Source organism: Microtus oregoni, unplaced genomic scaffold (genome assembly GCF_018167655.1).
Source record: "Microtus oregoni isolate MIOR12 unplaced genomic scaffold, Mior012 000008F_ref0000371, whole genome shotgun sequence".
NCBI lineage: Eukaryota > Metazoa > Chordata > Mammalia > Rodentia > Cricetidae > Microtus > Microtus oregoni.
In genome coordinates, this window is record NW_024543067.1 from 37,443,866 (window position 1) to 37,458,643 (window position 14,778).

General features: G+C 47.4%; 1 protein-coding gene across 1 annotated transcript in view; it reads right to left on the reverse strand.

The window, feature by feature from the left end:
- The window catches only part of Dnmt1 (DNA methyltransferase 1), a 48,241-nt gene that overhangs the window by 11,587 nt on the left and 21,876 nt on the right, over window positions 1-14,778 (reverse strand). Inside the window, exons 11-26 of the mRNA XM_041657222.1 lie at window positions 13,348-13,388; window positions 12,969-13,047; window positions 8,700-8,734; window positions 8,375-8,420; window positions 8,202-8,282; window positions 8,016-8,125; window positions 6,800-6,918; window positions 6,461-6,553; window positions 5,620-5,771; window positions 5,100-5,287; window positions 4,825-5,008; window positions 2,735-2,832; window positions 2,487-2,634; window positions 721-836; window positions 382-583; window positions 168-307 (exon numbers count right to left, since the gene is read on the reverse strand). Of these exons, the coding sequence (XP_041513156.1) occupies window positions 168-307; window positions 382-583; window positions 721-836; window positions 2,487-2,634; window positions 2,735-2,832; window positions 4,825-5,008; window positions 5,100-5,287; window positions 5,620-5,771; window positions 6,461-6,553; window positions 6,800-6,918; window positions 8,016-8,125; window positions 8,202-8,282; window positions 8,375-8,420; window positions 8,700-8,734; window positions 12,969-13,047; window positions 13,348-13,388 (1,832 nt within the window). The remainder of the gene's footprint in view (window positions 1-167; window positions 308-381; window positions 584-720; window positions 837-2,486; window positions 2,635-2,734; window positions 2,833-4,824; window positions 5,009-5,099; window positions 5,288-5,619; window positions 5,772-6,460; window positions 6,554-6,799; window positions 6,919-8,015; window positions 8,126-8,201; window positions 8,283-8,374; window positions 8,421-8,699; window positions 8,735-12,968; window positions 13,048-13,347; window positions 13,389-14,778) is intronic.

Below are 14,778 nucleotides of genomic sequence, written 5' to 3' on the forward strand. Positions count from 1 at the left end.
AGAAACCCTGTCTCGAAAAAAACAAAAACACCCCAAAAACAAAAACAAAAAACCCAAAGAACACAGCTGGGGAATAAGTAAACGTTTCCCTGGAAACCTGAGAGAATGGAAGGACTCCCAGAGCAGGATGGGGGCAGAGAAGGCCTACAGCTGGTGCACACACTCACTTGTGCTTGTTGTCCTCTGTCGGCTGGGTCGTGGGAGGGGATTCAAACCTTGCATAGTCCTGGTTGTACCACAGCTGGTAGAAATAGGTCTTTCCATCATCCTCAGCCCTTGGCAGCATGGTCTCGGGATCCATGCCGCCCTGTGGAAACAAAACATGGTCAGCCTTGGCTCCTAATGGTCGGGTGGAGCATGGAGAGGAGAGGAGGCGCTCACCTCCATGGCCCAGTTCTCAGAGGGCGCTCTGTAGACGACCTTGACCTTGCTATGGATGTAGGAGAGCTGCATATTCTCACACTCGCCCACCAGGAACAGCTCCAGCGGGTCGGAGGTGGCTCCAAGGACTGTGTCTGTCCCAGCACAGAACCAGTGCGCATGGAACATCTGCCCGTTCTTGTCTTCCCACAGTGCCGTGACCCTGCAGCCACAAGACGGGACAGGGAATAGATATCTCATGTAACCAGCAGAATTGGACCACACAAACCCTTGGTATCTTTTGGTTTCAGTCAGACATGAAAAAGCAGGCACTCAAATTTGGCAGGAGGACACACACACCTGGCTAGATATAGCGGCTTGGAGGAATCATCTGGAATGACAGAGACGCAGTCCCCCACCTCCAGTGTCTCTTCATCGATGCACACCTTCTGATAGTAAGTTCTCTTCTCTTCAACCTGAAACCAATCTGAGCTTGGGTGAGGGTCATGTCCAACATTTCCCCTAACTTTCTGTGAAATTAACTTGGGACTAGGGGTGTGGTCAGCAGTGCAAAGAGCACTGACCAGATGCAAGGCTTTGGGCTCCACCCCAGACGCCCTAAAAAAGTGGAAACACGACTTATTTGATAAGTCATGGGGGCTAACAAGATGGCTCAGTGGATAAAATTTTGTCACTAAGTCTGACCTGAGTTTGATCCCTGAGACCCACTCTATGGAGAAGGGACTCACGTAGGTTGTCTTCAGAGTCACACATGCTGTGGCATGTGTGTACATCCACAAATAAACGTAATGAAATCAAGAAAGCCGGGTGTAATGGTACACACCTTTAATCCTAGCAGGCCTACCTAGACTACATTAGGTCCAGGCCAGTCAGAGTTACACGGTAAAACCCTAACTCAAAGAAAAAAGGCGTGAGTTGCTGGGATTGTCAGCACATGCCTGTAATCCCAACACTTGAAAGGCTGAAAAAAGCAAAGGATCAAGAGGTCCAGGGTTCAGCAGTGAAAAGTACTTTTTGATGTTAGAGAACCTGGGTTCAGTTCCTAGCACCCACAGTGGCTCACAACCATTCATAACTCCAATTGCAGGGGATTCCATACCTTCTTTTGACCTCTGTGGGTACTAGGCATGCACATGGTACATGAACATACATATAGGCAAAAAAAAAAAAATCTACACGCGATAAATCTGAAAAAATTGATAAAAAATAAAATTTAAGTTCTAACCCAACCTGGGCTATAAAGTGAGAGCCTATCTTTAAAACAAACCAAACCTAGACTTCTGAATGAATGCCTTTTTCTGTATAACCTTGGCTGTCCTAGAACTCACTCTATAGACCAGGCTGGCCTAAAACACAGAGATCTACCTGCTTCTGTGTCCCAAGTACACCACCATGTGTATGTATGTATGTATGTATATATATATATGTATATATATATACATATATATATACATATATTAATTTTTGCTTGTTTTTTGAGATAGTCTCTCTCTGTATCTCTGATTGTTCTGAAACTCGTTTTGTAGATCAGGCAGGCCTCAAACTCAGATCTGCCTACCATCCAAGTGCTGGGATTACAGGCATGTGCCACCACAGTCCATTTTAATAATTTCTATTAAACTTGGCACGGTGTTGCACGCCTGTAATCCCAGCACTCAGGAAGCAAGCAGATCTGCCTTAGAAGCTAGCCTGGTCTACATGGGGAGTTCCAGGACAGTTAGAGAAACCCCGTCTTAAACTAAAACAAAACAATAACAACAATAACAAAAAACAAAAACAAAAAACCAACCTAAGGCTGACATGGTGGCACATGTCTGTAACCTTAGCAATTGGGAGGTTGAAATGGAATAGTGTAAAGTGTAGAAGTATATGGGTTGCCTGGGCTACAGTCATCTCAGGATTTACCAGTGAGGCTGAGGTGTGGCTCAGTTGTAGAGCTCCAGCCTAGAGTGCCTGAGGCCTTGCATTCTACTCCTAAGTACGGGAAAAGGGGGGGACGGGACAGCAGCTGGGTTGCAGCTTGCCTCTCACAGGTGAGCTTGCGGCTTCCTGGCTGCAGGGCTAGGCTCAGGCGTGCAGCAGCACGTAAGAGGAAGAGGCCTCACCTTCAAGGGCTGTCCAAGCCAGGAGATGCGATCCTTGTTCTGTTTCTTTTTCTTCCCTTGATGCATCTTTTTGGGTGATGGCACCTCTGGGATGTCATCATCAACTTCCTCGTCGTCATCTGCCTCCTTCACGGCCAAGTTTGGACACCTGCAGAACACACTCCGCCGTCAACCCCCGGGAAAGCATCCTGTCAGCCCCACACCATGTCGTTGCCTCTGCCACCAGAACAGAACATAGCAAAGCCTACCTCCTCTTGAGGCAAGCCTGTTTACTCCGCCCAGTGCCTCCAAACTTAACCATATCCTTGCAGGCTTTGCACTTCCCACACTCAGGCTGCTGACAGACCTGAAAAATAAAAGGGTGGATCAACCAGCCATTCATAGGGAGGAACTTTTTTTTTTTTTAAGATTTATTTATTTATTATGTATACAACATTCCTTCCATGAAGGCCTGCACACCAGAAGGGGGCACCAGATCTCATTACAGATGGTTGTGAGCCACCATGTGGTTGCTGGGAATTGAACTCAAGACCTCTGGAAGAACAGTCAGGGCTCTTAACCTCTGAGCCATCTCTCCAGCTCAGGAACTTTTTTTTTGTTTGGTTTGTTTTGAGACAAGGTCTCTCTACATAGCTCTGGCTGGATCTCAAACTCACAGAGATCCACCTGCCTCTGCAGACAAATGCTGGGTGGGAATTAAGGCATTCATCATCACACCAGGCCAGAACTTTCAAAACTATGCCTGCTCAGGGTCAGCGAGATGTTTGGTGGGTAAAAGTACCAAGCTTCCTAAGCTTACTTCAATACCCACAGCAAGACTAAAACGCCAAAGTTACTTCCAACCTCCATGTACACACTGCAGCCTTTGCGCACACCCTCAACTAGTAAGTGTGAAAGCACACCGCATCTGTGCTGAGCACTTCAGACTTTTCCCATGCATGCCCTGCTTGACAACTACTCAGACTTAACCTGTGTCAGGTATCAGGTCATCCAGCTATGACTAAGGTCCTGTAACAGATACGCACAGGTGACACATACTGTACCCTGAGAAGGGGCCTCTGCGTCTGAGTATGTGGAGGCACACAGGGTGCTGAGCATTCCCTAGAAACTCACAAGCAGTCAGTGGGGACAGTCACTAACAAAACACAACAGCACGAGAACAAGGTAACCAAAAGGAACCAAGTACCCAGCTCCCTTGTTCAGAAACAGACAACAACAACTTTAAAAGGAATTAACATCAAATACAAGGGCATGGAGAAAAAGTCAAGTAAAGGTGAGGACGGGCATCCCGAGGAGGCCTATACCATGAGAAAAGGACGGATACTACTGTGGGCAAAGGATCAGCGAGGCTCTACTACACCCAGGGAAAGTCAAAACAGTAAACTGCAAAAACACACCCGAGTGTGTCACACGGTTAAGGTGACTTCATCTAAAGAAGAACCCAGCAGTCCCTTGTGTACTAAGAATAGCACGTAACAGTCTTCTCTTCTCACTCAGAGCTCTCAAGACACTTAAGTTCCTTTGATAGCATAAAATAGGGCATGTCCCGTAAGCTGGTGTTGGGACAACTGATCTCACAGGACTGGGCATGCAGCACAACACCCAGACGCTCAGCTCTCAGGAGGCAGGGGAAGGAGCACCAGCAGGTTCAGGACAGCCTTGCCTACAAAGCTGCCTCAGAATACACACGCACATGCAGGCCATGGTTCAGTATATGGTCTGTAGCCCAGGCTGACCTCAAACTCACTATAACTGAGAATGACCTTGAAATCCTGATCCTCACTGCCTTCACTGCGGGATTGGCTCGTGCCTCCAGCTTAACCACATCATTTGAGGTTTTGGTTTTTTTTGTTTTTAATTTGGGTTTTGTGTTAATGACACAGGTTGATTCCAAGACCATTGATACAAAAGTACTCACAAGAGCCAGCCATGGTGGCGCAGGTCTATAAACCCAGTTTTTGGAAGAATGCGGTAGGATAGAGACTTCCAGGCCAGCCTGAGCCTCATATCAAGAGGCCTTCTGCAGCCACAGATCTAAGCTGAGAGAAACATGTACTTCTGCAGAAGCTCTAGCAGAATTCCAGAGTGTAATGTGGCCTGAGGGGCGACTCTGGCTCTTGGGCCAGTCCTCTCTCAGCACCCACAGAACATGGAGGTAGAGCTGACGTCTCTCAGGAAACCAGGCTATGTAGCCAATGGCACCCACCTAAAAGGCCCTGGACACTCTTGTTGACTTCAACCCCACCCGTCCGGAAAGGCAGACAGCTCCCCTAGAGTACTGACTCCTAAACATCTAAGAAGAGCCAAGGATGGCTCACGGTGTGGCTAGCCTGCTCACCTCGCAGACGCCACAGCGGCGGCGCTTGCAGGCATTCTCCTTGTCTTCCTTGTCGTCCTTCTCGATCTGCTCTGAGAAGAACGTGTCAAAGATCTGGTAGACCAACTTGGTGGTGGTGGCTTTTGTGGGCCCTTTGTCCTTCTCCTTAGTAGAATCTTTGAGGTTATAGCGTCTCTCTGCTCGCCTGAGACAGATGGCCACCATTTTAGGGAACCAGACATAAGACTGCCTTCTCTGGTCTCAAGTCTCCCATCCGATTCTTGCTACATCCTTACCTCTGTCCCAGAGTGACCCCAGCCAGCTTGATCAGGGCTCTCATGCAGGGAGTCAAGAAGATGGGTGTCTCATCACTGTCCTTGGCATCATCGTAACTCTCTACCTGGTTCACCACAAACTGGGCATGGCGCAGCAGGGAGTCCTCTGTGAACCGGTTCAGGTTAATGGCAGAAGGAGGGACAGTGGTCTTTGATTTGGGGGGGAGAGGAAGAAAAAAAAAACAAAACAAAACAAAACAAAAATGATCAGATGTTTCTAATGTTTTGCCTCCTTGTAAGGCTGGGTGAGAGGACCCTAGTATTTCATATATGCTAGACAAGCAATGTACCAAAAGTTGCGCACCTAGGCCCCCATTGGGGATTCTAGACAGGGGCACTACGAGTAAGCCACGCCCCCAGGCCTGTTGCATTAATCTTCTAGTGGTAGTGGAAGGTTCTGATTCTGAACAGTCTTCTCTAGCATCAACCATGCTGTGTACATGTGGATCCAAACCCTTCCTAGAGAAGGTAAAGCTCTCACCTCGATCTTATTTATTAGGTCTTCATAGACGGCGTGAGGATTGCTTTGCAGGAACTCAACCACAATCTTACTGATGTAAATTTTCTCCTGCATCAACCCAAATATTGGTGCATAGTCTGGGCTGGGTTCCATCAGAATGTATTCCGCAAATGCTGGAAGAACATATGACTTGGTTTTTAAAGATAGTCCAATTAGGGTGATTATGAGCATTTCAAGCTCCTCCAGCACCTACCATTTATGCAGATGGCTATTTGGTTTATTTAACGGGGTCCTGTCACGTTGCCTAGGCTAGCCCCAACTCCTCAATTTCCTGAGTAGCTAGGACAGCAGTTGTCTGCTATGTCCAGCAGGTACTACATTTTAAGAACATGTTTCAGAGCCAGTAAAATGGCTCAGCAGATAAGGGCACTTTCCTACAAGCTTGACAACTTGAGTTTGATCCAGGGCCTCACATGGTAGAGGGAGAGAATCAATTACTACTATCCCATAAGTATGCTGTGGTGCACACACTCACACACAAAGAAAAATTTAAAGTCATCTCAATCTGATGGCCTTCAGGCTGAACACGGGCAAGTATATGTCTTCCAAGCTTCCAGAACAATCTAAAATTTAAAACTCCACAACCTAACCCACAAGAATCCAACTTCTCTATTCGCTAAGGTCCACCTGGACTTGCAGGAGCCAGGTGGAAATGAGTCAGCTGAGGTCAGCACTCATCTGAGTTGTAAACACCTGATTGTCATACAACTGGAGGATCAGCTTTCAGGCCAGTAAAGATGAACACAGGTCACGAGGTCCTCCCTGTGCCTGATGAAACCCTTGTGACTAGGCAGAAACTTACGGGTGCTGAAGCCAATGAGAGCCTTTTCTCCGCCATCAAAGCCAGTGATCCACCACTCATTGATCGGCCCCAGGTTTTTGCAATTAACACCACCTGTGGAAAAAAGTCCCGCTAAGAAACAGACTAGACACGGTGACTTCACAGCTCTCTCTCCAGCTAGAAAACCCAGCCAGCATGCAGCCTCTTCACTTTGCTCAGTTAATGGCAGGACTTTGAGCTCTCCTCTCAAAGCAGTACTTCCCACGGGTTCTATCTTGCCTCCCCTATCTTGCCTCCCATGTTTTGCTCGCTTCTTTAATAACCCTTGAACATTGCACATACCTTTACCAGTACACGTACCTTCCACAGATGGATTTTCATCATAAATTGCTTTGGCACAACCAGCAAAGTAGAGTTCAATGTTCTTCTCAATAAGACCAGTGTCAACAGGACACAGATGACCTCTATTGCAATATACACTACACAGGCAACAAACATTACTTCACCACCCAGCTCCGCACCGATGACCATAAATCTCCGTCAGACTCAAGGTACCCAGACTAAGTGAGGGTTCTGGACTCAGCAATATCCGCCACCCAACAGTGTCTCACACCACTCTTGTGTGACAAATACCACACACCACATGCTGGAGTTATAATTGGCTGGTTGTGAGCTGCCTACACAGGTATCAGCAGCTGGAGTTGACTGCCGATTTCTCTCTCCAGACTAAAAAGAACTGGAGTACCAGTACTGATCCTGCATAAGGCCTGTTCAGTGGCCACACTCAGTCAAGGTCTGCACGCCCTCAGCCATCTTTCCCCACCAGAAAAAGGCTATGTAACTGAGCGAAGGAGAAGCCTGGCTTCAGTTCTCTCCTGAGGATGCCACAGTGGGATTTACAGCTGACTGCTATCTACAAACAATTTCTAACTGGCCCCACAGGTCTACTGCCTATTAGGGCAAAGCCCTGTAGATCACTGACAGATCTACCATGTCAGTGGTAGGGAGAGAGATATAGCCACTAACCAACATGCAGGGAGTATTGCCACAGCCACACCCAGGGATCTTGACCCAATGGTCCCAAAAACGCCAACCCATGGTGGGCTCAATATCTAAGAGCACTCAGGAATGATGGGTGCTCCTGAGGGGACCCCTTCCACCACATAACCCAGAAGGACTTGTGGGTTCAGCCTCATCACATCTGGTCCTGCTTCTCCAAAGCCAGGGCTGGAAACATGGCTCAGCTGTGAAGGGCTTGCCTGATGTAAATGAAGCTCTGGTTTGCACAGAGCACTACACATCTGGGAATGTTAGCACAGAAGGCCAGGAATTCAAGGTCATCCTGACTACTTATCAAGTTTGAGGCTGGCCCAGGCTGCAAAAGAACCCCAGAAAACAAACAGCAATAATAAAATTTTATTTGTGGCTGAAGTCTATTCAACCTTAATTGGCTTCTTAGCTATTGTCAAAAGGAGGGCAGCTTGAGAAGCCCTATGATTAGAAGTAATGACTACACTTAGATGCCTTGAACACAGGTGTCCACCAGCAGAACACACCCACAGGGCATGGCAGTTACCTGAAGCAGGTCACCCTGTGCTGGGGAGATGACTCGTAGCTTTCAAATCCAGACGAGTTGGATTCATAGATGGACAGTTTCTCACTGACCAACATTTGGAGTTCGTCCACCTGAAGGACAGGGGACAGTGACATGGGCACACCAGGAGGCAGGAGAGGACAGGGTGAAGGTAGAACATGAACTCACAGCATCTGGAAGGTGTTGCTGGTACTTCAGATCAGGGTCATCTAGGAACTGGCCGCACTGGGGGCACCGTGGTGAATCCGTCTGTGGGAAGAACAGGTACGGCCTCAGGGCAGCTCTCCAACATCTAGGAACTCCTGTGCTGTTGCTGGCCAAGTTCCTGGAGGTGTCCTTACCTTTGGGATCACGGCCGATTTGGTTCGAGCCGCCTTTTTCTCCACTCTGGAAGAAGCACAAGGTTGCTGGCATTTCATCAAACTGGAATACGCTACCCACCATCAGCCCTGCACCAACTCTTCCTAAGCTAGCCCAGGCATGCTGATGCCAATATCCACAGTGACCATCATGGTACTGAGGCTGCCCGGCAGAAGCAAAGTGCCTGCTTTCACCCGATCCACAGAAGGTTAACTGGTGCAGCAGTTCGCTGAACAGCCTCCTCTCACCCTCTCTAGAGCTGCCTAACAGCATCACCTGCTTTGTGAGGGAAAGTGAAGTGCTTACGGTTCTTTGAGTGTCATTTTTCGTCTCTTTTCTTCCTAAACAGGAGCAAGAAGAACAGAGAGTCAGGATACCTTAGGCCTGAATGGCACTTTAGATTAAGAACTTGCTATATACCAGATAGTGGTGGTGCACACCTTTATCTCAGCACTCAGGAGGCGGAAGCAGGTGGACCTGAGTTTGAGGCCAACCTGGTCTACAAAACGAGTTCCAGGACACCCAATAGACAGACCACCCTCTCTCCCGGGGGGGAGGGGGAGGACACGGACGGACCTTCCTATATGTGATTGTCACAAATCTCAGGAAGAAAGCTGGTAAAGGGTCAGGTACTAAGGCCCAAATTACACCAATGTCCAAATCCCATGAAAAACCTGCCCTAACCCAGTACTCAGAAACCTAAGGCAGGAGGACCATGAGCTGGAGGTCATCCTCGGATACTTGGCAAGACCCAATCTCAAAAAAAAAAAAAAAAAAAAGAAAAAAAGAAAAGAGCTAGGTGGTGGTGGCATGCGCCTTTAATCCTAGCATTTGGGACGCAAAGGCAGGCAGATCTCTTGAGTTTGAAGCCAGCCAGGCAGGGATACACAGAGAAACTGTTCTGAAAAACCAAAATGAATGAATGAACCAATAAAAAGCAAAAAACAAAAAAGGCCCCAACAGAAGGTGCTGACACAAAAGACATGCCATTTTTATAAGGAGGACAGTAGAGTCCAGTCTCTCCTTGTGCTACACAAAGCTACGCGAGGGCATAGCAACACTGAGGTGCTCTGGGAGCCAGAGCAGTCTCTCTAACAGCTAACTGTAGGGTCCTCCTAAACATGGACGTCTTGAAACCACAAGCTTCAAAAACTACATGCATTACTGGAGATGCCTATCGCAGAAAAGCAACATAGAGAATCACTTCCATTCAAAAGGACTTTCAAACTGCAAAAAGGAAAGTCATGTTGCTACTTTATTTTGAGATAGGATCTCACTATGTAGCCCTAGCTGGCCTGGAAATAAGTCCCTCTATAGTCCAGGCTGGCCTCAAACTGAAGAGATCTGCCTGCCTCCTGCCTCTTGAGCATAGGGTTGTGGCTACTCTGTAGGTCAGAACGGCAACTGTAAGTAAAGGAGCTGGAGTAAACTCTGGTGCCTCCTCCCATACAATGTCAAACCTGTTCGAGCCAAGGTCCCACATTGCTCTGCCATCCCTAAGCATCCTAGCTCCAGAGCACTGATACTCTGGATTATGGTTTCCATAGAATCACTTGGAAGCAGCACTATTCTTCTCCGACACCTAAATGTGCTCCTTGTCTAGGAAAGGTTAGGTTAGTTGATGTGTGCGCTTCAAACCAACCTCTCATGAAACTGTCAAGTCTTCAATTAAATATTTTTTTTTCCAAGATTGTCTGACTATGTATAGCTCAGGCTGACATTGAATTCTAGATCCTTCAGCCTCAGCCTCCTGATGCTGGGATTATGGGTATGAGCCACCTTTCCCTGCTTCCCCTGTGCCATTTTTACAGTTCAAATCAGGACCTATACAAGAGAGACAATGCACTATGACAGTACCTTCAGATGGTACTGACAGGTTTGTGACCCACTACTTACTGATCAAGTGTTATGTAACCTATGTGTGATGGAGGAAGGTCATTGGTTAAATAAAAAAACTGCTTGGCTCTCATTGGTTAGAAGATAGGTGGGAGGAGTAAACAGAACAGAACGCTGGGAGGAAGAGGAAGTGACTCCACAGCTCTCCTCTCGGGAGCAAACGCCTGAGAGAGACGCCATGTCCCGCTCCTGGGCAAACACACGCCATGAAGCTCCGACCCAGGATGGACATAGGCTAGAATCTTCCTGGTAAGACCGGTGCCCACAGATTATTAGAGATGGGTTGATCGGGATATCAGAATTAGCCAGTAAGGGCTAGAGCTAAAGGGCCAAGCAGTGTTTAAATGAATACAGTTTGTGTGTTGTTGTTTCGGGGCATAAGCTAGCCGAGCAGGCGGCCGGGGTGCTGGGAACGCAGCCCCGCCGCTCTTATTACTACATATGTGTTTCAACTATGTAGTCCTAACTTGTGGAAGGCAGTCTGGTTTCCCAGGTTCTGGATCTGGCCAGTCCTGTCTCCTGCAGATACAGAGCTGTTGGCTGTTTTGTTGGAACTTGGAAGGTGGCACCATCTGGAAACACAGTGACCAGAGGCTGTGGGTATGTCTTACTGGCTAACTGGGAGCTTAAAGTGACCCTGTCTTTGCCCCTAAGTGCTTTGAAAGTAGTCATAGCTCCACGTCTGGCTCCCTCTCAACCTTTCACTTTCCTTTTGCAGAGCTGGGTAGGGAATCCAGAGCCTTGTACAGGCTACATGGTCACCGGAGTGGCCTCACTAGCAACCATGGAGGTTTGACCCCAGACACCAACTATCTCAAGCAGCGAGAAAATATGGCTCCAGTTGCCAAGACAGACTACGCACAAAGAAAGCAGTTTCAAATGAGCTCCCATAAACAAGCAAAAGAGAATCGGCTTCTTGCACTCGGCAACTTCTACTCAGTCTTAGACAACACTAAGACACTAGGTGAAGCAAGTATGATGGTTCATGTATACATCCCAGCAGTCAGATTGACACGGGATTGAGGTAAACCTGGACTACAGAATAAAAACCTTGTTTCAAAAAACCAAAAATAAAAACACGGGGTTAGAACTGACAGTGTGGCTCAAGTTGCAGAGCAGACACAGACTTGGCTCTCATTCCAATACTCAAAGACAAATGATATGAGCAGCTGAAAGGATGGACACTACACTGGACAAAGTCCACAGGGCCAAAGCCTGGGCTACAAACCTCATCACAGGGGGCCACTGGCTCAGCACACCTCCAGAGTTCCTAGAGAGCAGCCAACAGCAAGAAACAGGCCAAAGAGACAACTAAGAAGCTCGGAAAACCCAGGACACTTTCCACAAATTGGAGCCTGTGCTGAGATCTTCTAACATTATTTGTAACAAACCTGAGCCACATAACGATTCTCTGATCAGCTATGGACCATCTAGAAGATGATACATGATCTGTGACTATATAGCAATCTGCAGCATCTTTGCTTTTGTTAACTACATAAATTAAAGTTTAACTTCTTTAGACAAAGTTACCTAATGGCTAATTTCCTGGAACACATTGAGGTCATTAGGTAGCATGAAATTCACTGCATATAGTTTAGATCGTTTTTCTTTTTCCTCCCCAAAGACAGGGTCTGGTATAGCCTTGGCTGTCCTGGAACTTGCTCTGTAGATCCAAGTACTAAGATCAAAGGTGGGCATCACCACTGCCCAGCTTTTGTTTTTCTTGGTTTAATGTAGGTCACAGCTCAGGCTGTAAAAAAAAGCAGACAGGAAGCAAGTCGACATGCACACGCCTGAGTTCAACACCGGGGGTGCCAGGCCATGTTTATAAGAATACCTTGTCTCAACAATACAAGTAAACCCTGCAAGACTACGATCCTAGCAGACTAGACACGTGCTGGGGTTTTATTCACTGTGTACTGTGGTTCTATTCACAACAAGTCCTTCCCTCTTAGAGATTTCAAAATTACATTTGTCTATCTTGTGTGTGTGTGTGTGTGTGTGTGTGTATTATGTGTGGGTGTTCATGTGTCATGGTATGCATGTAGCAACCAGAGGATGACTTCTGGTGTCTGAGTCAGCCTGGGCTACACATGTAGATTCTGATTCTAAACAAATGTGAGGCTGAAGAGTTGTCTCAGTGGTTAAGAATACTGTCTGTTCTTTCAGAGGACCCAGGTACAAGTCCTAGTATCCACACCCAGTTTCAGGTGAAATGACACCCTCTCCTGGCTTCTGTGACCACTGAACAAACACGGTATACAGATATACAAGCAGGCAAAATACCTATACATGTACAATTTTTTTTTTTTTTGTTTTTCGAGACAGGGTTTCCCTGTGGCTTTGGAGCCTGTCCTGGAACTAGCTCTGTAGACCAGGCTGGTCTCGAACTCACAGAGATCCGCCAGCCTCTGCCTCCCGAGTGCTGGGATTAAAGGCGTACGCCACCATTGCCCGGCTACAATTATTTTTGTTTTGTTTTTCAAGGCAGAGTTTCTCTGTGTAACAGCTCTGGCTCTCCTGGAACTTGCTTTGTAGACCAGGCTGGCCTCAGACTCAGATCTGCCTGCCTCTGCACCACCACTGCCCAGCCTTTCTCTCTCTCTCTCCCTCTCCCTCTCTCTCTCCCTCCCTTTCTTTTAAGAAAGTTAAGAAACAGAATAGCCAGGCTCTTCTTACCCTTTCCTCTTCATCTCCTTCCTCAGACTCTGAAGCTATCTGCTCTGATTCTGTTTCCTCGGGTCTTCGTTTGGTGGCTCTGTGAACAAGGAACATTAGCTTTGACAACCCAACTCCAGCATTCTGGAAATGACAGATGAACACCTCCCCCATGAGACACAGTTAAACACTCCCAAGCCTCAAACCAAAAAGTCATGAAGACTCTCAAGGCAGAATTCCTTTGAAGGGTCTGCAGATGGCCCAGGAGACCCCCACGGATTAATGAGCAAGGTGATGGAGCTAATCCCCACACAGCTGAGCAGGTCAGTTCTGTACTTCTCCCTAACAGAGCCTTTCATAGTTAACACGACAGCAAGACACAAGCACTTTTGACACTTACAGATCTCTGGGTTGACTTCTGGGCCTGGGCCTTCTTTTATCCTGACAGTAAGAAAATGGAGGAGAGGAGGGGAAACAACATTACTTCAGAGGCTAAGCAGGGTGACTTCAAGCTCAAGTGTGCAGGGTCAGCATCTTGGTTCTGAACATCAGGAGACATTCTCTCCTGGGACCAGAGGCTAAGACTGTGTCCCCCATTTCCCCAATACTGCAAATCAGCAGGCACTAAAGAACCTTCTAAAGAACTCTGTAACCTAACACTTGGAGGAAAAGCAGGAGCCTCCTTATGCCCAAGTCAACACGGACCTTGCCTTAAAACAGAAACAGAAGAACCACAGCTGAGAGCAGTGGCATCCACCTTTAATCATATATATCACTTGAGAGGCAGACACAGGTGATCTCTGAATTTGAAGCCACCCTGGTTAACACATGAGTTAGTCTAGGCCAGCTAGGACTACATAGTGAGATTCTGTCTCAAAAACAAACAGGGTCTGAAACTCAGTGAGTCAAGTGCCTGCCAAGCATGCAAGATGTCCTGGATTCCACCCTCAGCTCAGTATGAGCTGGGAGTGGTGGCACAGACCTGTGATCCCATCACTGAGGGCTGCAGTGGGGGACAGGTGAACCAAGAGTTCAAGGTGACCCTTGGCTACATATTGAGACTGTTTAAAATAGAACAAAAAGCAAAACAGAAAGTACACATCTAGACACAGTCTAGCAATTTCTGAGCACGTAGAGTGCACCTCACTGATGTACTCATCAGGGTGAGTGGGTCTAGCACATCAACCAAGTGTTAACCTTAGCCCGCCCTTTCCACAGGGCAGCTGTGAGGCACTCTGGGCTAGGGACACGCAAGCTTGAAGTCATTCTGGTCCCATAGCGAGAACCCATCACAAAGCTAAGCCAACAAGATGACTTGGCATTCACACATAAACCCAACAATCTCAGGGCTCCATACAGTGGACAAAAAAAACCAATTCCTACAAGCTGTCCTCTTGATGTCTACAAGCACCCACACACAGAGAAAATAAAATGAATATAAACAAGAGCTCCTTGACATGAGGCAAGCCCTGACAGTGGGCAAAGAAAGGGAGGTACGGAAGCATTACTACACCCTGGGGTGATACGAGAACAGCACTGAGAACACTCACACTGGTTCAGTCTCCACTCTAAATCTCAGTGGAGGAAACCAGGTGGACAGTTCTCAGACATCTCCTAAGGTGGAGACCCAAGACATGAGTATGTGACCTCATCTACTGCTCTAGAGTTCCATAAAGCAGGAATCCATAAACTGAGTGTTGTACCCTATCAGAGGCCTTGGTACCTCGAGCAATCAAGTCTTCCATGTCTTGGAGATTCAACCAATTGCAGGTGCAAAAGGCTCACAAAACTATCCTCAGCCCACACAGACTGTCCTTGCTATGTTCCATAA